General features: G+C 38.8%; 1 protein-coding gene across 1 annotated transcript; it reads left to right on the forward strand.

Moving 5' to 3' along the window:
- On the forward strand, positions 1–27,925 carry map6d1 (MAP6 domain containing 1). Its single transcript, XM_058418101.1, has 4 exons — positions 1–1,323; positions 1,813–2,306; positions 14,840–15,068; positions 26,138–27,925. The coding sequence occupies exons 2-4, from the start codon at positions 1,834–1,836 to the stop codon at positions 26,213–26,215; spliced, it is 780 nt and encodes a 259-aa protein (XP_058274084.1). The 5' UTR covers positions 1–1,323; positions 1,813–1,833; the 3' UTR covers positions 26,216–27,925.
- Positions 27,926–27,999: the final 74 nt, after the last annotated feature.

Consider the following 27,999-nt stretch of genomic DNA (forward strand, 5'->3'; position numbering starts at 1 on the left):
CTGGTAATTAACTGTAGCTAATCCAGCTGGCATAGTTTTTTGGATGTGGGGAAAAAGACAGAAGACCTAAAAGTAACCGACATGGGAAGAACATAGAACATGCAGAGAAACACCACACAGACAGTAACCTAAACTACCTTCTGTGTGACCCAGTTTACATTATATAGTCATATAATTTAATGCTCATTAACAGAATTTATCAACTACCCTTCAACTTCTATTATAAGTGAGAGACAGCAAATGGGTTTTTTGGGGGGGGATATCAAAAAAGAGTCCTTGTCTTTGGTATATACCCATTAACTACCCAGATATTAGATAGAGATTAGGTTGAAAAACAAACAAAATTCTTTTAAATAATCTGATACAAGTTCATGGTTAATTGCCTATGAGTATACTCGTAATAATTCACACTAATAAATAACATAGATCATCTTAAATAACTGGGTGAATTTCTACTTAAAACCTAGAGTGAAACAAAAGCAATTTATGTTATCCACAGGTTCCTAACCTGGACCTGGAATACCCTTTGTGCTGTAAATGTTTGCCTTTTAATGATCTAACTAGTTGAAAACACTGAAATGTACAGAAGGTGGGCTACAGGATTGTCTTTGGGTAACTTTTTTTCGTTGTTTTCTCTGAAAATTGCCTTTAGGGGATCACAGTCTCTCAAGCATATGAAGAATGAAATAATCACACCAGGCAATCTGAAACCTTTTTAAGGCACGCAACTGTGATATTTGCCTGCAGGGGGAGACATTCACAACTAAAAATATCAACTCTAATAATAAATAGTTTGAACTCAGATCTACTATACTATACTGTGGTTAAACGTTTCGCAAAGATGTGGTTGCTTATTGGTTAACGTGTTGGGTTAATACCCGGAAGGTTGTCGGTTCGAATCCCAGGTCCACCACTGCTGGACCCTTAGCCCTCGATTGCTCAGATGTATAAAAATTAGATAACGTAAATTGCTTTGGAGAAGGTCTTTTGCCAAATGATACAAATGTAAAGGCAATTCCGAATCCCGAAGCTAATTGTCAATTTAAGCCTGAATTGTTGAACTTGATTGTTGTGCATGAAATAACAATAATTATATACTCCAGTGTACGTAAGTAATTAAGTATCTACATTGGTAGCTCTAGGAACTTTATTTCAGAGAGAGCTGAAAACACAAAGCTATCCCCGGATTTGGAGGACAGGATACCAGTAGATCCATATCATCTGTGTGGTCGAGATTGTAGAAAGAAGAAAGCTTAGGAGGCGTGAAACAGAGCTCACGTGATTGTTAGGCGTTGGAGCTGACACCTGTATGGCTACACCCCTGTGAGTCGATGCTACTCCTGTATCATTACTATATATATTAAGTAATTAGTCACTTTGACCAGTGTTTGCATTCTGTATAGGTATTGCATTGTACAGTTTTGCTGTTAATTATTGACACATTAGTAATTAATCAAAGTGTTACCAAGCCCCAAAAATATGGCCACTAGTTATGGTTTATGAATATCGGGAAGGATGTGATTTTCTTAACTCTTGTACCGAAATGACGACGCTGGGAATAATTGAAAGTCAGTTCAGTAACCCAGCAGGAGCCCCTGCTTCCCGTGGCCCTTTGTCGGATTTGTTATGGATTTTTCTGCGTCGATGGGAGATCAGGGAGCACGTGAAAGCAGAGTGTAGAGCGTCAGGAGTGTGCGTTCGCTCTCAGCCCTGTTCATCACTTCATTAGGAGCACTAGACCGTTCTGAATGTGACCGAGCAAATTCTGTATTCATATGTTTTAGTTTATTTGTTTTATTTTCTTTCTTTTAGTTACATTTTTCTCCGATCATTATGGCGTGGCCGTGCATTAGCCGGGTGTGCTGTCTGGCGCAGTTCTGGAACCAGTTTGACAAATCGGACCTGTCCGTCCCACTGACCATCCAGAACTACTCTGATATCGCAGATCAGGAGATCCGCTCGGTCACCGGAAACGTTCCCGCAGAGCGAACGCAGAAGCGCGGTCACGCCACGCCGGAGCACAGAGACGTTTCCGCGGCGCAGGACGGCGGAGGCAACCGAGTGCATCGCAAGCGCGCGGAGCCGAGTTACAGACCGGCCGAGGACGCGCCGTTCCCTAGCGTGACCCAGTACAAACAGGACTATAAACCGTGGCCCATTCCCAAAAAAGACAACTTTCCATGGATTAGTAACGGCGTCAGTAAAAGCAGTCCGGTAACACAGAACCAACTGCGGGCAGGAAAAGAGGAGCGCGCGGCCAGGCTGAAACACACTGAGAGCGAAGCGGCCAAAACAAGCTCTTACAGGTAACTACACGAGGACGGAGCTACAGTTTTGCAGTGTGAGGATGGAGGTGGTGATGAGCTTGAAATAAATAATGAAGAGTTATTTGTAAAAGCAGGGTATAAGTGAAATCAGGACGCGCCTGGGTAAGGGCTGTTGCATTGCAGTGGTTTAAAAGCGAATAGCAAAATGTAATGCAGCCTATTATGTAATGCACTTTATTAACTGTGCCCCAAGCGAGTGATGAAAACGAGGCACAGAAACCTTAATAATGACTTATAATGAGTCTGTGAGATACTAGGCTACGCTGTAAGCTACTAAACTGTGCCGGTTTTTTCACTTGTCATAAACCATGCGAGGAGATAAGATACACTTAAGATTCTGATCCATCTCGATACTGCACATCTAATCAGCACACAGTCATTCAAACGCAGCTGTAAAATGCTCACTGAACAATACTGGGCAGTTAAAAAGGGAGATGAAGCTGCACGTTGATGATGATGTTGGTGCTGATGTGGCAGATGTGTCACAGATGTTACTCACTGTACCACTCAAACACCCCTACATGAGTTCTGCTGCTTCCTCCTATGTAACGAGGTCTGATTATTTGTCCTATCTTTTTTTCATGTTTAGCAGGTTCTGGTGTTACAGTTTAGAGACACCAAAGGCATCCGCATAAAATTAAGCAAATTTATTTATGCTTACTGAATTTCTTGTCTGAATTTTTTTTATTTCTGTACTGTCCTGCACTGATTACATAAGAGTTATGATGGCTAACAAAGTGCACTAGGCCTTTTCTTGTTAAATAATCACTTTTAAAGCTACAGGGTTTGTGATTATGTAGATTCTAGAAAAAACGCTATTGCAAGCTACTTGCAGTAGAAGAAGAAGAAGAAGAAGAAGCTGCTTGTACATTAGTCTCAGCCCTGTGAGTGCACACACTTAGAGTGAATTAAAGGCTGCCTTCCAAACTGTGTAATGCACACTAATACTGCATAATTGTCAAACTGCTGGATGTAGAGGCTCTCCCTAAGGTTCTACACATCTCCAAGGCCATTAGACACATCTAGCTAGCTAGTGTTGTGGAAAATCTTTCTAAATAAAAATCAATACCTCTGATGTCAAGGGGTTTATGGTGCCAAAAACCAAACCATTGAGAAACAACAAAGCTGAGACATCTGCAGATCGTCTGAACCAAAAGAATTGTGAGCCAGCTTTTTATACAGTTTCAGAATTAAGCATCTTTTTCTTCTTGTCACATCTTGGTCTCTTGCAACAGTTAGTTCCCATTTTCTATTCTTATTCACAATGTGGTGAGAGCTTTGTCAGCTTATTTTTCAAAAATAACATTATTCAACCATCTATTTATTCCCACACTTATAAATTCTGGTTGATGTTATCATCTATTGATTTTCTTCTCACTGATTTCCATTCTTAATGTTTCACACGGTTACATTATCACTCAATTAAATGCTGACCCGATATTCTACACTGTGACCCACAGTGTGATCCAACATTGCTCAAATTCCAGATCATTTCAGGCCTTGCTAAAATACAATTATTGTACTCAAACCAAATTCTGTATATTTTTATAACTAGGTTAAACATTAGGCTCCATATTTGCATTCTATCAGGATAAATATTCTATATATTTTCCTTCTCTGGGACTACGTACCTCAAGAAACTGATTTCACCATCCAGTCTTCTCAGATTACACAGATTACATGTGACTAGGCAGGAGTAACAGATCCTAGAGTACACTAATTATTCAAATAAAACCACAATATTATCCAGCATCAAATTTGTATACAGTCACTTACGATTATATCATAATAAATGAATCATTCAGATTACAACAATAAATCAAATGTAACGAGACCAGTTTTCAATCAGTATTGCAGGCAAACAGACGTATCAGCTTACTTCTCCATCCTACAGCAATAATTCACCTTGATGTCTCTTTAACCCAGATACTTTGTGAATGGTAGAGTCACCATTGGGGAGAGGTTAGGCTAGCACTTACACCCAGGGTATGGCTCATCACACTTCTTTCTCTTTCTCTTTTGAGGTACTGCAATCTGAATACTTTGAATACTCAGAAATCCGATCCAGAGTACAAGACCGACCTGGTATGGAGTCATAAGGATCATCCTTTAGTTCATAAAGCTCTTCCTGTAGTTCACTGGTGTTCGTAATTGTGCTAGACACAAGTTTAAGTCCTGTAGCAGAAAGGACTTCAACAAAAATACACAACACAGCAGAATACAAGTCCCACTGCAATTAACTTTACTCCCACAATGCTCATTTTCACCAACTAGGATCCCCACTTTTCAAGGTTATCTCAAACAAGTTCCTAGTGTTCTTATCTCTCCTGGCATTTTCAGTGACATACTCTCTCAAGTTCTACTCCACTCAGCATTCACACAGAATGTTATTCAAAGCCTGATTTTACCTCATTTCTAGCATTATGCTAATTTAGGATTCCTTGTGGTTGTCCTGTTGAATCTATGTACACACTAGGATCTGGTGTATATTCTCTCATTATGTTTTCCTTTAATCTCTCTCATTTAGTGGGTCTGTCTCCCAATCAGTTAAAGTCACCTTTTGTACTCTTGCACATATTTACTTTCCATCCTAGAACTCCGCTATTGCATTTGCATATTTGTTCTTCATATGGCTGTAATTGAGGAAGTGCCAGCGTTTGATTTTCATCATCATGATTTACTATTTTCTACTTATGTGTCTGTGCTATCTGATGTGATTTCCTTCCTGAAGTTTCTGCATTCTATGACGTATTTCCATTCAAATGCACATCTTCCCTTAAATGCTCCCAAATCCTACTCACCATCAGATTTGTTGTAACCCTTATACTCTAGCTTGTAATCTATTTTGTAATGCTCTGGTACTGCCCTTTCATGCATAACTATTGTTATGTCTAGACCCTCACAATATCTTCCCCATGCCGTGGTGTTGTACTGGCAATGATAGTAAGGATTTCCCAAATATGCAAAACATTCAGCCAGACAAAAGGGTCTTAAAATTTTGAACAGATGGCTAAAGTATTTGTTAAGCTCTGCACACTGTTGATAACGGTAAGGATTAGGCGCTACTATTAGTTTGGTTATAGGTGATAGCATACATAGAAGTTCATTCTGTCTAGTTAATAGTGCATTTTAATTCCAGCTTCATAAGCTATCTCATTCAGCTTTTTCTGGAAACTGGTCAAGGGTTAAGAAGTCATACTGTTTTGGTCTGCTGAAGGTGTTGCTTCCACCCATCTGCTGAATCTGTTTATCATCAGCATGTTCAGGCTGGATTAGGACCATTGGGGCCATAGCTGCCTCATGGCATCCTGAGGCCTTTTTTCCTCTAAATTCACAGCATCATTTCTTTTATTAATAAAGTCACTTTTTTGTGAGCCTGACATTGGCATCCTGGCAGCAATCAATTGAACTATTTTGTCAGCATGTGGGACAAGAGTTATATCACTTTTCTTAAAAGTTCTCTGTTCCTAAATGACACTAAACAGGTGACACACACCACAAGCATAAGTCGGTGTATATATTAGCAACCACATTTTAGTCAGTTGACACACTGTGGTGAGAGCTTTTAATTGTACAGAACATGGGTGGTCACAATGTTGTGAAATTCATCATTTTGTCTTCTCATCACTGTATACCTGCATGTATACTCAAATGATCTCTAAAACAAAATCCATAAACAAAATAATCAACTGCTGTATCTGGGATAGGTAAGCATCATGTCAAAGATGAATAATAGCCATTGAGTATATGGTTGAGACTTTGGTTGGCCTTCAAATGCCAAGGGAATCATGTCAGCTGGATTAACTGTGGTGCCATGCCTAATGGTAATGTCAGTGTAAATGGGGAGAGATGAGTAAGCCAAACTACAAGCTTGTGTCAAAACAAATCTACCTTTTTCGAGCAATTCAACAACTTTTTGGTGTATCTATATGATTACTGGATACTCCATAATGAAAGTGGATGATACAGCAAGTCCCTTCTGATAACATCGGGGATAGCCCTGGGCCACACTGTCCAGTTTGTTACTGTAGTATGCAATTGGTCGTTTCTTTCTGCCACTACCAGTTTCCTCCATCAGTACATATGATACATATCTGTCCTCTGTTGGTTACATACCAGTAAAATAGTTTTATATAATCACCATTTGCCAACACAAGGGCTGTTTGCAGCTCATTTTTCAATGATTCAAAGGCAACCAATGCATCATTAGTCTGTCTCAACAGACAATTCAATTTCTGTTGTCCTTCTTGTCACATAATTTTTCTCAAAGGTCCAGTTTTAATGGCATAGTCTACCATTCAGTCAGAAGTAAAGCCTGCCATGCCCAAAAAAGTCATCATCTGTCCAACTGTACCCTTGTGGCAATAGTACCTTGCTAATACCCTCGAATTGTGCTGGCGCCTGCAAGCATTTCTATGGGAGAAGATTGACACGATTGGTCACAACTGGATTGACACGAGTGGTCCTTGTATTCTGGAGCTGCCCACACTAACATTTCTAGGAGACGGTTCATTTTTTTACAGTCAGGCTTAAATGTCACAAAAATCTCTGCAGTGTTTTCATGAGATGAGCTTTTTTTTTGATACCCTAACTCTTCTCAAAAGTACTAAGACTTCAATCTCTGGTTTGTTTAACTGTTTTTCACTTACTCCTTTTCCTCTCTCAAATCCCTGAAACTCTCCTAAATCTAGGTAGAAATCCATTACTGCTTTTATTGGTATTATTATCCAATGCAATTAATTTGACTCTGCTAAATTCACAAGTTTGTCACCCGAGATTGATGCTTTCCAATTTCTTCCTATTCCTGCCCAGTCTACATCCAGCCACTCTCTATTTACTTCCTCTTTTCATTTCTTAGCAATGAATTTTTCTTTTCCTCAGTTAAAGGATACCTCCTACCCAGCAAATCTTCATACTACAGAAGTGTAAAGAGCTTATAGCTTTTGTTTCATGTAATATACACACTCTCATTTGCTCTCTACTCTTTTGTTCCATCCAAAATTACAGAACAAGAACACAAATGATTCACACTTCCTATCCCCTTGTCCTCTTAACCTAGGGCTTCCTGTTGAGATTTTATGCAGCAGCTGACACTTGTCATTGTTTGGTATCACAGTTACCATTAGTCTTCTTAAAGTGATGCGTTCCTCTAATCTTTCTGTCCACCTCCCCTCTGCTGTTTTTTTTCCCTCCTCAACCAGCCTACCTTTCTCAATGCTAGAGAGATTTCACTCACTTCAAGACCAAGACACCCTTGGTTTTAAAACTGATGCACTGTCAATTATTTTGTTGGTCCATGTAATCCATCTTCTATCAATCACAGCATGGATCAAGCTCTAACTACCACTATGCCATATAGGTGTATGAATGATCTAAGTGAAGTCAAATACACACAAGTACTTTATAGTCTGAGACCTCCTTAACTGTAGAAATTGCTTATTTATAGTTGATCTAGGTCTCTGTTTTATTTTATTAGCATGCTGGCAGGAAATGAGCTCTTAGCACTCAATCAAACAATAGGATCTACGAATCACTCAAAAATACTGGTTCTCTATTTGAATTGCAGTGACAGCAGCTAGGAGAATATCCAAAAAATCTACACAACCAATTCTTAGGAGTGTTCTCATACCCTGTGGGGACCCTTATAGGATTGGGGGCACAGTGAAATCAGTTATGTCCAAAATATCAACAATACCAATTCTCTTGGAAGGCATAGTTTCTCAGAACACCTCCAACTGCTGTTCTTGCTGACACAATAAAATCCTCTACTTGATACTCACACACCACAGCAAACAATACATATTTATTACTGTGTTTCTTTTTCCAATACACCTGCTTAGACTTTACTCTCATAGATTAATGTCCTTATGTCTGAAATTTATTTACTCACACTTTTATTCAATTATTTATGAGATGTTTCCTAATGTAAGGCTTCTGGCATGTTTCCCTCACCCAAGCCAGGCAACATCACATTTCTCGAACACTCTCTATTTACCACAGTACCTAACACCACAAGGCCATGATCTCAAGTGCAAAAGATAGCATTTAAAATGGAACAGCCAGAGACCAAAGAGTGGCACGCTGGCCTTAGCAGAATGGAGTGTCCAGCTGCTGGATCAGTGTAGTGTTTAAGATACCCAAAGCCGGCAATAGGAGAAACAGGGTTTCCTACAGCAATCGCTGCAAGAGATTTGGGGTCAGACAGACCAGGCTTGGCAGGATCTCAGTTTGAGGAGAAACAGCTCTCACATAGCCCTAAACTAATAATCACAAAAAAGACAAAAATCAAAACAGAAGGAAAAATACTTCAAACAGTATTAAACACTTATCAGACACCAAAAACATACAAAACAAGAGTCACACTTCTAATTTTATACCCATTCCTCTTGAGTGAACACCCCTCTTGTGTGATCTGCCTATTCAGCCCACCTCACTTTGTCAATTGGTGGCAAGGAACATCTCCCTGAGATGATATGAGGAAGAGACCTTGAAAAGAACCAGACTTAAAGGGGAACCCATCCTCTGGGTGACACTGCAGAGTGTGATTATAAATAATTCCCTTTCTCCAACTGTATACAGTCAAGGGAAATTGTGTAACCAGGAGCTTTAGAGCAACTTGTAAGTATGAATCATTTCTGAATTCATTATAGATTTAACATAAATTTAACACAAATTCTTTCTTTCTGAAGCCATCAAATGTTCAAACATAGAGATATGACTGTGGCAACAGCAGTTTGAAGTGGGTCTATCTACAGCAGTCCCATATATCTCCAGGCAGTCGTAGGGGCCATCCTCAGCAGCATTGAGCATTCCAACTGATGAGACTTCAACCAGGAGTAGGAAATCAGGATGGATCAGGCAGGACTGAAGAGCAGAAAAGTCAGGAACTCGAGGACCTCAGGAGAAGCATGTGTAGCTTGACAGAAAGAGAGAGAGAGAGAGAGAGAGAGAGAGAGAGAGAGAGAATGTTAGGTTATTATGCTTTTCTGGGCATGGCATATTAGGCATCATGTAATGATCCCGCAAGACTTGCCATGACAGCATAACTAAAGGACAAAGCAAGAAGTGAATGCATGAGCATCCAAGCATCCCAGTTCACCAAAACACTGTCTATGAATCCTCCAGATCTGCCCCTTTAACTTAGAAAAACTGTTCATAAAAGCCTGACTAAACAAAAGTGTCTCGACAATAATTAGAATCCTGTTCTTGAGTTTGTAAGAAAAAGCTCTCCACAAACAGCCTGCACCTTTGGATTGATGATGGCGGATAGCGGAGCATAAAAAAAAGGTTTGCTCGGGTACTGTAGTGCAAGACATTCAGTGCTTTATAGGTCAGTAGTAGTATTTTATAATCAATACAAATTTTTACTGGCAGCCAATGCAGTGTAGATAAGATAGGAGCATTGTGTTCATATCTTCTGGTTCTAGTTATCTGGTTCCAGATATAAACACACTCTAGCTGCTGCACAGACTAGTTGGAACTTGCTTATGCACCTACTGGAACATTCAGACAGTAGAGAATTACAATAATCCTACCTAGAGGTAACAAAGCATGAACTAGTATTTCTGCATCATGTAGTGACCTTATAATTCTTAGCAATATTACTGAGTTGACAAAAGGATACTCTAGAGATATTATCTACGTGAGCTTCAAATGAAAGACAAGAGTCAATAAAGGTTTTTTTTTTTTACTGCAGCACATGATAAAACAGAAAAGAGAGTGGTTCTGTAATCAGAAAGCTTACGTCTGGCTGCATGTGGTCCTAGGACATGCACCCACCCTAGTAAGCACCCACTGTGTAATGTCCTTTACACATTCTTCAATTTACTAAACTGGTGCTTTTCATATGGATTTGCTGAAACATGGAACAGTGGAAACTAATATCATATTTCTGAATAATTGTACCTAAGGGCAGAATATATAAGTAGGAAAGCAGTGGGCTTAAAACAGAACCTTGTGAAACAAACTTAATATGCATTGAGAAGTCGCAGTTTACATCTACACACCAATAACATCAATAAAATAAGACCTCCGTAACTCCAACAACATTTTCTAGCATATCAAGTAGAATAGTATAATCAGTGGTGCCAAAAACTGCACTAAGGTCAAGCAACACCAGTAAGAAGACACAGCCCTGTGCAAAGGCCAGTAACAGGTCATTTACTGCTTTAACCAGTGCTATCTCAATGCTATGATGAGGCTTAAATCCTGACTGTCAGGAATTATGTTGTGGGGAAAATCTTTCTAAATAAAAATCAGTACATGGTGATTACCCCAAATCTGACAAAAATACCTATTCCTACACATTTAAATTCTGACTGATGTAAACATCTATTGATTTTTATTAGGGTGATGTAAATTATCTATTTATTCTCATACTTTAACTGTTGATTTTCATTCGAAAGTTTCACACTTAATCATTATCACACATTTAAATGACTTGACCTTCCACTGTGAGTAGAAGTACACTTGTAAGCATGAAAATTTCACTTATGAACTTAATGAATACCAGGTCATTTTAGGCCTTGCTGAAATTCTGTATATGTTAATCACCAGGTTAAATATCAGGTTAAATATTTGGATATAAGTGGATATAATTGAAGACCAATAAGATTTGTGAATAAATTTCCCACCAATTCCGACCCAACATTTCTCACATCTTGCTGATTGAGGCAGCATTGTCAGTGCAAATAAGAGCAGATCAGTATTTTTTCTCCCACCCCCCACTCAATAACTACTTTTTCTCCTATTTTAAAAATAGAAATTGTACTAACAAACATATTGAAACATATTTTAACTTGATCATATCTTGATATCTTAAACATTTTCTGTTCGATCAACTTTTTATGTTCATACATGTAAAATATAAATAACACAAAGTAAAACTAACTGAATAATTCAAGCATGGCCTCAAATGGTACAATGTCCTGTCAATATGAACTTGCATGAAATGTTATTCGTAGCATTTTCTTTCACTGTGCAACCCCAAACTTACACCATTATGAAGCTGATAATAAAAGGTGGCTGGCTCAATGTCTTAACTTTTTTCACTGTTTCCCTGGTCAGGTCCTTTACTGCTCATAAGCCTGTAATCCCTACACATAATCACTACCCCCAGTGGGCTAACATAAAACTTTAAATGCCTTGTACATCACATTTACAGTACTGTGTTTTTCTACCATTTTATTCAGACCCCATCCTCCATGGTCATGTCAGTGTTCTTCCCACTTTAACACACAAGATTCATTCACAAATAGTGGTGGGCTATATGGCCTTCAAATGATATTTTTCAATATGGAAAAATGCCTTGCAAATATTTAATTTGTATATATAGTAAAACATATATAGTATGTTTTACGTAGTGCAGTAAACCATTATAACTAACTGTCAAACTACTGCTTGCTTTTCAATTGGATCGTGAACCAGGTATGCTTGTAAATTGGTTTGGTCTGTTGTTTAACTTACAAACCTTTCTGAGGTTGACCTAGTCAGGCCACATTCATATGACTGACACTGATCTGCCATAGCATTAAAGCCACTGACAGGTGCAGTGAGTAATATTGATGGTACCTGTCAATGGGTGGGATAAGCAAATGAAGCAAGTGAAGAGTCAGTTCTCTAAGGCAGTGTGATGCTCTGCTGGTAAACCTTGAGTTGTGTCATTTATATGGATGCTTTTTTGACACATCTAAATATTGATGCAGACCAAGTACACTCCTTAATTGCACCAGTATTCCCTAATGGCAGTGACCTTGTTCTACAGGATAATGCTCCCTGGCTCACTACAAAAAATTGCTTAGGTTTGAGGAACATGAGTTCAAGGTGTTGACGTTGCCTCTAAAGTCCACAGATCTCAGTCCAGTGCATTTGTAGGATGTGCTCGACAAACAAGTCTGATCCATGGAGACTTGCAACTTAAAAAAATCTTGGTGCCAGATACCGTAGCACATATTCAGAGGTACTAATTGCAGAGCTAATTTGTCCTCAGTTTCATCGATGAATCTAATCTTTGCATTCATATTAGGTTGTCATATTGTACGTCATCCATTCCGAGTAGGGTCTCTGTTTTCTCTTAAAACAGCCACAGTTCTTCATAGCATGGATTCCACAAGATATTCGAAACATCCTTTCAACATTCTGGTCCATGCTGACATAATCGCATCTCACAATTCCTGCAGATATTTCAGGTGCACTTTCATGCTTCCTCCTGTTCTACCACATCCCAGAAGTGTTCTTCTGGATTCAGGTCTCGTGACTGGGAAGGCTAATGAAGAACATTTTCATGAAATGTTTGAGACCTCTGCTTTGTGACATGGTACATCAGCATGCTGGTAGTACCCATTAGGAGAATTGTGGTCATGAAGGCATGCACAAAGCATTGAAGTGATGATTGATTGGTATTAACCGGCTCAAAGTATGCCAAGAAAACTTTTCCCAGACCATTACACCACCTCCACCGGCCTGTACTGTTGACACAAAGCAGATTGGGTCCATGGATTCATGCTGTTGGCACCAAATTCTGTTAAGACCTAGTCTAGGGTGGGATTCAAAGCATGAGAAGCAGCACATTATATATATGGGAAGTAGAAAAGAACATGTATATGATGCCCCTGAGGTACCAGGACTGAGACACACAACACAGAAGTGAACTATTGTGATACACTGATATGTACAGCACAGTGAAAACTTCAGGGTGAGCCAAAGCCAAAATAACAAACTGAAACACACTGAGGTTAGGTAGTAACTGACCTAGACACACACAAAAAAAGAAATTACCTTCCCTAACCTCCCTTATCCAAAGACAATACCCACCCCCAAAAAAATGGCAGCCACTCCCCTAGTACCGATGAATATATACAATGTATTAATATTAACAACACATATAAGGAGTATATACACTTGAGGCTGCCAAACCAAAAACAAGGAACAAATCAAACTCGTAGTATACAGGCAAAGATTGAAACCAGAGTTGCCAGAAGCAAAACACAAAAATCTCAACACAAACATCACAACCCAGTGATCATCAAAGCTGCCGGTACTGGCTGTCATTTTGTGTCACCATTAATGCTGCTTGGCTTCTCATTACAAGTACTTACTGTACATACAACATATACTCATATAACATATTTAACACAGGTGTGATCTAAGTTCAATTTATTATATATATTTTTTTATCTAAGAAGTCCCATCATTCATTCATTCATTCATTCATTCATTCATTGTCTATACCCGCTTATTCCTAGGACTCCTAGGGTCACGGGGGCCTGCTGGAGCCTATCCCAGCGCACATAGGGCGAAAGGCAGGGGTACACCCTGGACAGGTCGCCAGTCCATCGCAATCCCATCATTCAGTTCAGTTCAATTTTATTTGTGTCTGCTTTTAACAATACACTGATTTTATAGAAATCAGGAGTTCAATTTTGATCCCTAATGAACAAGCCAAAGATGAGTATGGCAAGAAAAAAACTCCCTAAGATGAGGACGAAACCTAGAGAGAACTCAACACATAGGGGTACTCATCTTCTTTTGGGGTGAAATATAATTTTCAGTATGAAAAAACTGTAAATAAGACTCCTGGAATAAGAAAAAGTCAGGAAAGTAATGAAACAGAAGTTCTTAGGTACATGTCTACAATATCCAGGGGAAATTATCCACTGAGTAATGGGTGGATAATCATTTTTCGGTGAAGTGCAAATCTTTAGAGTATTGTTGTATGCTGTACCACAAACTAGACTGGATTAGTAATTATTTTGCCTCTTGTACTGTAAAGCAGCGTACTGCAGCTGTCTGAGCAGCTCATACCAGCTTCTACTCCAGGGGTCCCACACAGTGTGGAATGTGGGATGGTTTGATATACAAATTCTAATTTAATATTTTGAACATCAAATATGAACCCAAATTTGATCTTCAACTGTTTTAAAATGTTGCTGGGAGTCACAGTGAAACAAGCCACAATTCAACTACGAGTGTGTTTTCACATTAAAAGCAAGATTAGCAAGAGCTGTAAATGGCAAAATGATGACTAAACAGCAACAGAAAAGGAATTTCTCAGAGTGAAGGTTTGACTTGCGTCCATATTGTTAAAGAGTGCTGACTCTAATGTGTTGCACAGCCAGCTTGTAAGCCAGCTGCCATCCTCTGATAAAAAACAAACTAGTCTAGAAACGCCTGTTCCTTCTTAATTGCAGAATTTCTGACTGCGTTATTTTACAATATTTCATTTTCAAAAATTTCAATTTCAATATGTTTATGAAAGTTATGCATGTGAGTAAACTGACCTCTTGGTCCGAGTGAGCATGTTTATATTCTGAGGTATTCAGCGATCACCCATCAAGATGGGTAGTCAACAGCTCTGTCACAATTCAACTACGAGTGTGTTTTCACATTATGAATAAACAAGAGCTGAATTATAAATGAAAAAGTGTTGTGAAGTCACGCTTTGGGTTCATTTGCCCAAGACGTTTGGGAACCCCTGTTCTAATGCCTAATATTTCATTTCTGTCTGGATTTAGAGAGGAGTACAGGCCCTGGGCAGGGGTGCAGCCATCCAAGCTTGTTCAGAAAAGGCCTACATTCCTGGCTACGGCGACTAGTGAGCCTCCTCCTGAGACCAGCTACCAGGCCGCCTTCAGTGCTGACACACACCGACACGCAGACATCAGTGTGATGGACATGACCACACGCTCGCAGCCCAACATTACAGAGATGGCAGGCAGGGCTGAGGTCAGTTCCAGACAAGAGGTGAGTCAGAGTGCGGTGTCATAAGTGGGTTTTCCATGTTGTTGATTTCATGCCTAATTTAACACATATTTGTTCTTCCTAATTAAATACCTCACCTAATTACCAAGCTTATTTCCTGAGTTGGATCACTTGTGTGGCAGCACTTCATTATGCTGTGCTGTGACTGTCCTAGATTTGAGTATGAATAACCTACCCTAATGTTTCCCCTGCACTTTCCAACCTGCAAGCTAATTATACAGCAGTCCAGAGGCCTGTGTTAAGACAAGACAAATGATCTGTGTAAATATTGTTATACAAGAATTTATTTTAAGGAATTTCTGGTAGATTTGCCTGTGCTTTGGTAATGCTGATTTTTTTTCTTCGTATTTATGTGTGCATGTTGATGGATGCCAGCGATCTGTAAATTATCAAACGTGTTTACATTTAGTGACAGCCACAGAAGTGCATAAAAAGCAAGATTAGCAAGAGCTGTAAATGGCAAAATGATGACTAAACAGCAACAGCAAAGGAATTTCTCAGAGTGAAGGTTTGACTTGCGTCCATATTGTTAGAGTGCTGACTCTAATGTGTTGCACAGCCAGCTTGTAAGCCGGCTGCCATCCTCTGATAAAAAACAAACAAACTAGTCTAGAAACGCCTGTTCCTTCTTAATTGCAGACTGTGTTATTTTACAATATTGCATTTTCAAAAATTTACCAAAATATGTTTATGAAAGTTATGCATGTGAGTAAACTGACCTCTTATTGGTCCGAGTGAGCATGTTTATATTCTGAGGTATTCAGCGATCATCCGTCAAGATGGGTAGTCAGCAGCACTGTGAGCTCATTGTGGCTTTCTTTTAAGCTGTAGTCGTTATAATTTATCGGTTCGAATGTAAATTGAGGTGTCATTGAGATAACGTGGTTTCATTACTATGTTTTTGAAATGCCATTTCATGCTCACCCTCACAATTCTTCATCTTCAAAGATCTATAAGACACGATGACCTGCAATACATGTGTGGTATTATCCAACCAACCACGCTGTGTAATACAGTTCCCATCATGCATTGCTAAACAGGTTGGTTTGTACAGACTGGATTGCTTTTTCGCCACAAGCAAACCGAGTTCATTTGGAATGAGGCTGAGACCACCTTGTTCAGTACCGAACCCAAGACCACCCAAGACTAGGAGGTGTAGGAGGTGGTGTGAGTTCGGGTGCACTGAGACTCAGCTCATACTCGGGTTCAGGAAGTAAAGTAACTTGCCCATTTGTTTCAGCCAATGATGACATCAATAGTTTCCACAACACACATGTACCATGAGTGGAAAACCATTCACTTTCAGCAATACCACAATTATTGTGTAATTCATGCAATTATTAAGCAATTCATGAATAAATTTCATATCCAGCTTGATAAAAAAAAAGCTCAGCAATTATATCATAAATAATATGGTGTGTAATGCTTGTTGGTGCTCAATGTGCTGGTTGAGGCTGGCTGGAGATGACAGGTAGGCTACAGTAACTCTTTACAACTGATAAGCAGAAAAGCATCTCGGAAAGCACATGCAGATTGTTAGGCGAATGTGCTTTAAGAGCAGAAGACCACATCTGCTTATTAGCCAAGAACAGGAATCTGAGGCTACAGTAGGCGCAAACTTTAGTTCATTATGTTCTATTGTTGCCTCAAAGCATCACAGTAAACAACAATGTATTTTCAAAAGGCAGTGACTGGAAAAAGTCTGATTAATGAGGAGAAGAGTATGGAGGAAATGATAACCTCGTGTTTCAGACTGTAACTGGATTCAGTACAGTACAGGACAGGACACTCACTGCAAATGTGGCATGAAATTGAGGAAATGATTCCAATTGAGTCATAATTCAATTGGAGAGAGGCACTGACTCAAGCACTGCTGCCTTTCACCATTTCACTCTTCACACAGATGCGTGTGTAATGAACAGAAGACATTTGATAAGAAACCTTACACACATTCCCAATATTGGAACGGTTAATTTCAATATGTGTATTGATCTGAGCTCTGATTTATTGCATTATAAATAAATGATGTAGATTAGTGTATAAAGGATCGTTGTTGACTTACTGTTCAAACAAACAAGCCACAGAGTAAACATGTAATGGAAAATTGAATATTAACAGATGAAACACAAAGTTTCATTGTTTATGTAGATTTAGCTGCCATTTAGAAATCAAATATTGTTGTCCTAAACACAGTGCTTCACAAGAAATTCACTTAAATTCTTAAATGAATTTCACTTTTCACAATATAATTGATTGTAATGCTTAAATTTGAGAAGTACTTTTAATGATGCATCATCCACACAGATCTAACACACACCGGACACCTGATGCCAGATTTTGTACTCTAACTTGGTCCTTTAAGATAAAGAACTATGAAGGAAAAAGTTCTTGAAAGCTTTAGAATTTCATCAGAAGCATCTGTATGAAGCACATTGCCTCTGAACATCCTCCTTTAAAAAGTTTGGTTGATGTGGTTAAAGAAACGATTACATTCCCCCATAGCCTCCGCTGGAGCCATGACAGCAATCCTAACTCCTGTAATTCCCCAGTTTCCATGCTGGGCACGAGTTATAATGGATCGTGTGTCTTGAGTGGAAGGCTGCTGTTGAAAATTGCTGTCTGGTTGCTGTGTAGTAGGGTTGCAAGGTAAAATGTATTTTTATCACTATCGTGATGTGATTTTGTGGAATGGCTCAAACGTTGGAAATAACAGCTCAACTGAAATTGCTTTACCCACAGACTATAGCAGAGGCTCTGATGTTGGAGAGCTATGTAAGTGTTTCTGCAGTCCTACTCTTATAATGTGACTGTAATGAACGGGGCGGATGCCGCTGATGCAAGCTCGAGCGCCAGAATTAGCAGATCAGACCCAAACACAGGAATCCAGTACGTTCACTGCCTTTATTTCACAAAACTAACACAATTACATTAAAGGTGACTTAAATAACCTCAACAAAACATGACTAAAGCATAAAAACCTAGATAACATGGTGTCCAGCCTTATGGCACACACACACACACACACCGTTACGTCGACACATACATAAGCATAATGACTGACACCGACCAAGACAGCAGGACAAACATATATAGAGCAGCACATCAAGGGAAAACAAGGGACAGGTGAGAAAGTCGGAAATAAACCACTTGCTAGGACCTCCTAGGGGTCACAAGCATGCATAGATACTGCAGAAAAAAAAAACATTTACATCTGTACAGCCCAAAATATTGCCAGTTAATAAGAATTTAGACTTAAAAAAAAAGATGAGGTGTGATCAATGAGAATGGCCTGAAAATCAATCCTGTTTATTTTATTTTATTTTATTTTATTTTATTTTATTTGTATAGCTCTTTTAACAATGGACATTGTACAGGAATTAAAAATTACAGTTAAAAATTAAAATCTATATTAAAATTAAGATATACCTGTGCAACACCACACTGATGAATCATTCATGTGAACGCAAGAAATTTTTATTATTTTCAATTATTTCTTTTATTTATTTATACAAAGTTGATCATTTAAAATATATAGGTGGTTTTCATACACTGTGGCCTGAATCTGAGTGCAATTATTCCCAATGTGGACTCACTAAATTCTGTTGAACCTTATCTTCACAAATGCACACTGACACAACTCACCTTATTTTTAACTTTATTATTATTATTATTATTATTATTATTATTAGTAGTAGTAGTAGTAGTAGTCACCTAGGCATTTCACCTGTTCTGTTTCCCACAACATTCCCCTGCCACTCATGGTACTTTACTTTCTGAACAATTGTAGCAATCACAGCTCAGTTCCAGTGCAACTGAACTCACACCATATCCTACAGGAAGTCTCGGGTTCGGTACCACAGTGCATTTCCTGATCCACATGAGAGCTTTTACATTAGTTATTTATTCATGCAGACTTTGATCTGTTTCAGACAAAACTGCCAGTGTGAAAACCCCCATGATTCTACTTAATGTCCGTATGCTTAAACACTGCCTGATTAGAGCTTTGCAATCTTTTGATAATGTTGGTAAGTGTCATATAACGCTACAGGAACAGTACAAGTATTCAGCTATTTGCTTTGAGAAATTGCAGGAATATTTTTTAAAATAAACACCCCTTTATCTTAGGCCATTAATGTTTTCTCACATATTTTCATCATGTTATTCTGTTTTGTTTTTAAAGTGCTGTTTTCCAGAAAATGAGAATGTCATTGTAATTCTTCCTTATTATTGTGCTCCTTCATAGCAGTATATTGTTACACTTTTAGTACAAATGTAGCCTATATTTCACATAGCCCTATTGATAACCCGTTAAGAACAGTCTTTATGCAAGTAGGGCATCTTAGGGAAGTTGGGGGAAAGAAATTGGTGGCTGGACTTTTTTTTCCCCTTCATAGCTGTTGCTTTATTAATGGATCATGCTGAAGAAACTTAAATGAATTAAGTTAGATTTATCATTTGTGCATGAAGTCTCTCAGCATAAGGATCCAAGACGTGTTAGTGGCACCAAAGCAGATGGTCATGATGCTGGAAAATCAGAAGAAATTAATCAGACATAGCGTCTGAGAAAGTCAAAATCTTTGCCATATTATTATGAAGTAAGAAGGGAGTTATGTTGATCAGATGTGGCTGTATCATGGCTGACCCTGTGCTCTGACCCCAACTTCCTAAAAAGCTGGGATGTGCTAAGAAAATCATTTCACTGTGCTGTAACGTATATACGACAAATTAAAAAAGGATTCTTTAAAATAGTTGACAAACAGAGCGAATGCCTTCAGCTTGCTAACACTATTTTCAGAAGCTGTTTCGGCATCGTTTTGTGTTCATGAGCATCTTCAGTTACTTTCGTTATTCATGGTATTCATACAGCAGCTTGTATGACAGATGGGTTTCTTCTTGTTATCCTAAAGAGTCTAAAACATACCATGGGCCTGTCTCCTCACTGTGCCATCTGCTCACATGTGTGATGTGTTCACCAGCTGAGAGACACACTCCAGATGCCTGAACCATCTCCCATCTAGGCAAGGGATTAAAGAAAATCATAGTAATATAGATTATAATGGACAGGCACTAATTCATTAAGAATGTATAGCTGAGATTAGTTTAGGATTATTTCACTCCTCGTTGTTACTGGACTTGGAATACATTATTACGGAAAGAGAACTACTAACGTGAAATTCTTAATGTGAGGAATAACACACGACAGACCATGCGGTTGTACTTCTGACCAGTCAATCTAACAGGGTGTCAGTCCCGCATTTTAATAATATTTTTTATTACCTGAAAAATGGGTGGACTCAAATGAATGAAGTCATGTTATAAGTTGTTTAACACATTAAAAATCAGGAAAGATCAGCAAAAAACTGAAATTTTCTGATCTCAAACCAAATGTCTTTAGTATATAGCAAAAACAAAAGCTTTGCTTGTCCAATACTATCAGAGAGGACTGTCTTTAATAAATCTTTCGGTGTCTATTAAGTTTTATTACCTTTTTTAAGTTATTTTGACCTTATTAGTTACATTTTTTGAATACTAATGAAGATTCACTGCACTCAAACCTAATATCTGGTGCTTGTAAAATGTTTAGTATTAAAAGCACAGTATAATAAATAATACTGCATAGACCAATATTGTGATAAGCACTGACAAATGTTATATTGTGCTGCCCTAGTTTAACAATTACCAAGGGCATACTGGATCAATATGAAAGGGCCTGCAGGCCTGGGTGAATACCATGGTGCAGGACGCTGACAGTTAATTGATGGCCCACACAGTGCAGTGAACATTTAGTTTCATTCATTCAGTTAACTTTCAATGTGAGTCACATGTTCCAATATGTTTTGACCACTTGTGTGGGTTCAGACAAGGTGCCATGTTATTAGTTATTAACATACACTATATTGCCAAAAGTTTTGGGACACCCTCCAAATAATCATATACAGGAGTTCCAATCTGAGAGCGAATGGGTCGCTCTCAGAAACTCAGTGAATTCAAGCATTGTACCGTGATAGGTTGCCACATGTGCAATAAGTCCATTTGTGAAATTTCCTCACTACTAAATATTCCACAGTCAACTGTTAGTGTTATTATAACAAAGTGAAAGCAATTAGGAACAACATCAACTCAGCCACGAAGTGGTAGGCCAAGAAAAAATCACAGCGTGGGGTCACAGTGCGCCAAAGTCGCCAACTGTCTACAGAGTCAATGGCTACAGACATACAAACTTTGTGTGGCCTTCAGATTAGGAGAACGGTACTAGCCTGACTGCATTGTGCTAAGGGTAAAATTTGGTGGAGGGGGATTATGGTGTGGGGTTGTTTTTCAGGGGTTGGGCTTAGCCCCTTAGTTCCAGTGAAAGGAACTCTTCATCATACTAAGACATTTTGGACAATTTCATGCTCCCAACTTTGTGGGAACAGTTTAGGGATGACCCCTTCCTGTTCCAATATAACTGCACACCAATGCACAAAGCAAGGTCCATAAAGACATGGATGGGTGAGTTGGTGGATGAATGGAGGAACTTGACTGGCCTGCACAGAGTCCTGACCTCAACCTGATAGAACACCTTTGGGATGAATTAGAGCGGAGACTGACCTTCTCGTCCAACATCAGTGCCTGACCTCACAAATGCGCTTCTTGTGAAATGGTCAAAAATTCCCATAAACACACTCCTAAACCGTGTGGAAAGCCTTCCCGGAAGAGTTGAAGCTGTTAGAGCTGCAAAAGGTGGGCAAACTCCACATTAAACCCTACAGATTAAGAATGGGATGTCATTAAAGTTCATGTGCATGTACATGTGCAAGGCAGACGTCCCAAAACTCTTGGCAATACAGTGTATCTAGATGTTCTGTGACGTGCTGGAACATGTTTAGACCATTTAGTTCCAGTGAAGGTAAAGTTGAATGCTACAAAATACAAAGTCATTCTAGACAATTGTGTCAGTAGTCCGTAGAAGGCTTACCTGTGAGTGTGCTGAGTCTGTGTTTGATGATTTTACTGAATTTACTGGCCATTTAATGTCCATTTCACTATGGGTTTCAACATAGTTCCTGTGTGATTAATTGACACTTAAATAGATTTATATACCAATTACAAACACTTGTTTTAAACATAGTGTTGAATTGTCCCTTACAAATCATCCATCCATTCATTTTCTATACCCACTTTATTCCTAATCAGAGTCATAGGGGTCTGCTGGAGCCTATCCCAGTACACATTGGGCGAAAGGCAGGGGTACACCCTTGACAAGTCTCCAGTCCATCACAGGGCCACATGAAGAAAGACAACCACACACACTCACACTCACTCCTATGGGCAATTTAGAATTACCAATCAACCTAAGTTACATGTTTTTGGACTGTGTGAGGAAACCGGAGTACCCGGAGTAAACCCACGCAGGCACGGGGAGAACATGCAAACTCCACACAGTAAGGACACAGTAAGGCCCTCACCTGTTCAAACCCAGGATTCGAACCCAGGACCTTCTTGCTGTGAGACAACAGTGCTAACCCTTACAAATCATGATCTTTCTAAAAAAGCCCACACTAGATTTTAAAATAAATAAAATGTTCCAAATTAATTATGGTGAGATATACTGTATGAATGTTTTCTAAAAGTATTGACAGTACACCCAGCATGGCTCTTTTCTTTTTCTCTTTAGAATTAATGCAGGAATTCTGGTGTAGTATAATTTAATACAAATGAATTTATTTAATACAAATGAAACTATTCTTGATAGCCATTTGATATCTGCCTGGTTTGAATTTTGTACACAATTAGAATATGTAAACATTTGTATATTTGGCTGTAAAACACTTACTGATTAATCATTCAATCAATCAAGCAACCCGTATGTTAATAGCCCCATTCTGGCCAAACCCCCCATGGATCCATCTGCTTAATGTTACTAAAAAAGCTCTCTGTGCCCGCTACCCATTAGACAGGACCAGCATTCCTAGATGGACAGGTTGAAAATATGCATTTGGCCCCTGAGAAAACCCCCAGTGTACTTCCATGCACAGTATCAGATTCACACTTATCAATGCACATGCCCCTTCTATGCACAAGTTGTATCCAAGCAATGGAAAGTTTATTTGCTATAGTGTAAAAGACTAACAATGAAATCCTTGTAGTCAGCAAGAAGCATCTTCTTCTAGGCTTACTCTGAGTACTGTATCAAAATCTTTATTATTCCCAGACTTGAGTGATTTTCATCCACAACAGAGGACAAAATCTGCATTTTGACTATCAGAATTCCCCACTAGACAAGAGTATCAGCACTTGAGTCATTCTCAATACAGATCATCCTCACTACTAGATCAGAATCAACATACTGAGTGTCATCCTCAATAAAGTATGGCATCTGCAATATTTATGAGATGTATCTGATTATCCGGCAGGGTGCAGCAGGAACCCATGACTTTAATACTAGTTCAGAAGGAAACTGTTCTGGTGGTTCGTTACTTAGGGAAGTAGAACCTAATGTTATAAGTGTTATTGTGGACCAAAGTAGCTTGGGTCAAAGAGCACAATGTAATGATGTTGTTTGAGCCCTGGTCATGTGAGAGCACCGTCATAAAGTGATGACCTTGCTCTTGGTACTTGGTACTGTATTAAAATAGCCAAGATCCAGCTCATATTTCTTTGGCTTAGTAAAATGCCTGCATATATTTTTTCTTTGTAGAAATGCTTTCCAGTGACAGTAATATGCAAGAATCCTGTAGCATAGAGAGTGAATGGAAACTGTGTGCTTGCCCTGTGCATTAAGCCTGAAGTTAAGCAGTCTATTCATCTTCCAGCTCAAAGCCTGGCTAAGGCTAAAACTGATTAGATATTTTTTCTGCTGTAATGGCCATTTCCAAAGGGAACATCAACCACATCCAGCCAGCCAACCACACACACACACAAACACACACACACACACACATACCCACCCACACTCACACACTGTGTGTACAGATTACAGTGAGATGAAAGAAATAAACATAATCTAATTAGGATTCTATTTCCCTCCTTCTAACTGCCAATTACCTGAGAGTTACCTGAGAGTTTCTTTCTTCCAAGAAGCACAATATTTGCTATGAATAACACAGTTCCAATCTTTATCTTGATTCTCATCACATGACCACATGTGCTCAATATAACAGCTTTTGACCTGATCAGTGCTACAGGCAAGCTGTCATTCAGAGATGACAGTATACATTTATAATCTCTTCTGCTGAGTATCTTCCAGTATATAGTGCTGCTGATGTTTTTGAGAAGTAAGCAAGCAGCCCTGTCTCCCATGATGATGCACAGGATATTGCATATTATAATATTACCAAAAAATTTAACCTCATGGTGTGGCAGGCATTACTGTGTTTGCCAGTCTGATTCAGCCAGGATAGTGTGTAATATTGACTCTGGTTGAGGTTGATTGGATTGTTAATGGTGCATGCATAGTTCTCTTCTACACCAAAAACCACACAGTGAGAATGGCAGAGCCCCTAGTTTGCTGGAGATAAAGGTTTTTCCAGTGAAATGGGTCCTCTTGGGATTAGTATTCTGCAGTAGCCAGATTGAGAGAGATTACATCAGCCTCATTAACCAGCTGGAACTGAGTGTACTCCATCGCATCATTAGTTTACTAGTACAGTGTCTTTGCCATATGTTGGTCCTCTATGCTTTTAGGAAGAAGTGATGCGCATCTCATCGACTGGATCAGGTGCACTGCACAGGTTGAAGGCCCTCATTATGAGACCATTCAGGATAATGAATTGGATGTCTAAAAACCAATCTCTTTTTGCCCAGTGAGTGGTAGTCACCATGATGTATAGATTGCCTAAATTATGCCATGGCAATCAGTCTTGTTCTTATGCTTACCTATAAGCATGCCCAGTGACTTGAGTGTGGAAGTCTTCACCAAGCACCTTCTCAGTTCGTCTGAAGTCGTTTCATTGTGTTATGTGTTATCCGTTATGATGCACCGACTCTGACAGTTATCAAAGTGTACTTTCTTTTCTCCATTGCTTAACAACTCACGTATGCTGCTCTGCAATGATGCATTTCTCATTGATTATGATGATTAATAGGCTTGGGAGAAGAGGTCATCATGAACAAGAGTACAATTGTATGTGTATGAGATATATGTATTTATGAGAGAGCAAATAAGCAAGGTTTAAGCATGTGCACATGATAAGAAAAAATCGAGTGTGTAGGAGGGTTTGGGTTCATAAGCTGCAGGTTGTTCTGTATCAGCAGCTGAGCAAAGACCTCTATGTACACCCACACAGCCAAATGCCTGAAAAGTAGCTTCTTTAGATTTGATGTTCAAGTAATTGTTGTGACAAGCCATGCTGCTTGAAGCAACCTTCAGTGACAAAAGTTTAAGTAGCCTTCATACTAAAATTCATCCAGTGCTGTTCACAAGGGCAAGGGCTAAGGTTTTCCCCATATTAAATTTTCTTTCACTTACCAGTGTCCTCTTTATTGCCTCGTCTTTTCTCTTCATCTTGTCTTTCATCTCTCATCACTTGAATAGTCTGCTTCTCTGCCTTGTTCTTGAACTGCCACAACACTTTTTAATGTGAAAGGCTTTAAAATCTTTTAACATGATCAAGATATTTCTTTTTTTACTTCATCAGCAATACATATTTAAAGATAAAATGCTCACATATTAATATTGATAAGAAATGTGGGTCATCAATAATGGAGGTGCTCTTGACTATTCATATCATTCATTCGGTAGACCTTTATTTAAAGTAACTTACAAGTACCTACAAGGTTGGAGGCTTTGCTTGAGAGAGCGCTACAGTGGATATCTGGTTCTCCTGACAACTGAGCTCACAATCTCCAAGTCAATAAATTTTAAAACCTAGTCACAACCTTCTATATTCCATATGGCCAAAAGTATGTGGTCACCTAACCATCAACCAACCCACACCAAATGCTGCTCTACCAGCATTCACACTTCTGAGTAGGATTGATGGGATGTGTGTTTAAGGCATGATTGAGCATTTGTGTTAATAGCAAACTGACTTCTCATTTCTAGTAAACCTCTCATTTCTGTCTGACAGGAGCAGCTGGTGAGGACAAAGTTGTCTCCCAACCCGTCCGCTGTGTTCCAGAGTGGATCACGAATCTTCAACATATGACCCGGTGGACCAGTTAACCTAGAAAACACACATGGATTTCACTTTGATACAATGCACACACAGCTCACTGAGCTTATAGGGAACGTTTCAAAAAGCTGAGGCAACAACCTTTAACGGGCCGAATCGGCAGTGTTGCTGATGGTTTAAATGACCGATGATGTAATAAAACACCCAATGCTATTTGTCCAAACCATTCCATAGTTCAGCATGGGTACAAACACTGGAGAATTGTAGGGCTAATTTCACTTGGTGTGAAATCTATGCAAGAGCATGAATTTCATGCAAGTCTTTAGTATTTTGATACACAGTGGCTTCCATATATATTATTGGCATCCTTCATGAAAATGGACAAAAACATTACTATATAAAAAACACCTGCATTACAATGATATTTTGCACTTAAGCATATAGGCACAGTGTATAGATTTATTTAAACTTGTTTTGGTCCAACAGTGGTGTTAGGTAATGCAATTTTCCCTAAAGTGGTTTTAAGTTACAGCACAATTAATATTTTGTGGTCTGTACAAGAAAAAAGCACGGAGTCAGTTCCTGTAATGTTTAACAAAGGTTTTAGGCACTGTGCGCACTCCTCCATGCAGAACGTTTTAAGCTCCTCTCATATTCTTAGGCTTATGCATGCTGAATTCCCTCTTCAATTTAGACCACTGAAGATCAAAACTGATTTTGTGTTTCTTTAATCATTTTTAGGTTGTTTTCTTTTTAGAAGTTCTATTTATGGCCAAGACTAAACCTCCTCGGAATTTTTCCACATTCAGGCTTATGCAGTCCCATTTTGTCACCAAAAACATGCTGATGGTGTGCATGTCCATATACCCTGATTTTGGTCTCTTCTTACTTTAACACATTATGGCAGTTTGTAAATCTAATCATCTTTGGGACTACTATTTTTTATGTTCATAATTGTGCTTAGTATTATTATAACTGCTTCTCTAATCTGATTTTGTATTGAAAGTTCTTTGGGGTTTCCCATGGTAATGAAAGACAAAGGGATTTTACAGCTGTTCAAGTTAATAATGTATGTTTCCAGAATCACAATGTGTGCATTTATTTATTTATTCCTGTAATAATTTTGGCTCATACATTGACAGAAAATAATCTTATTTTTGGTCCTAATGACGACAATTTTTTAGAGTGTGATAGTTCCTTTGTTGTGTGTAAAGTCTATAATGTCTTTTTGTTTGCGCTCATTTTTATGACGGGTGCCAATAATTCCAGTAGGCACTTTAACAGGGAGAGGCATATAGGAATGAAAGTATGCAGATAATGTACTAGGGGAACACAAATATGCATGTTTCACAATAATTGTTTCAGGTGTATGACAACTGGCTGCTTTTTGGTGTGATGTACGAGTGTGTGTGTGTGTGTGTGTGTGGCAGTTAGGCTGGAAAGATGTCTTTTACATGTACAAGTTAAGCTTTACCTCCCTGTAGAGCCAGTTATTTGCTGGAACTGTACCTCCGATGCCTCCACTATATGCTTCGTCCGTTCAACCCCTGCTAAACATTTATTAAATCAAAATTTACTTATTATTTATGGATTTTTTTTTTAGCAACTGAGCAAATCAGAACCAATGTTAATTTATTTTGTTAAGTAGTTCTTGATAGAAATGAAAAACTGTAGAATGCACTATTGAAATAAAATCTATAATATTGCTATATTTGTGCCTTAATAAAATGCAGTGTGTGTGAACGCTGGTGAGAAAGCCACAGAAATGCCAGGTCTGTGTGAGTATATTGTCCAAGAACATCTCTTCCCTGCAGTTA

Source organism: Hemibagrus wyckioides, linkage group LG20, assembly GCF_019097595.1.
Source record: "Hemibagrus wyckioides isolate EC202008001 linkage group LG20, SWU_Hwy_1.0, whole genome shotgun sequence".
Classification (NCBI taxonomy): Eukaryota; Metazoa; Chordata; class Actinopteri; order Siluriformes; family Bagridae; genus Hemibagrus; species Hemibagrus wyckioides.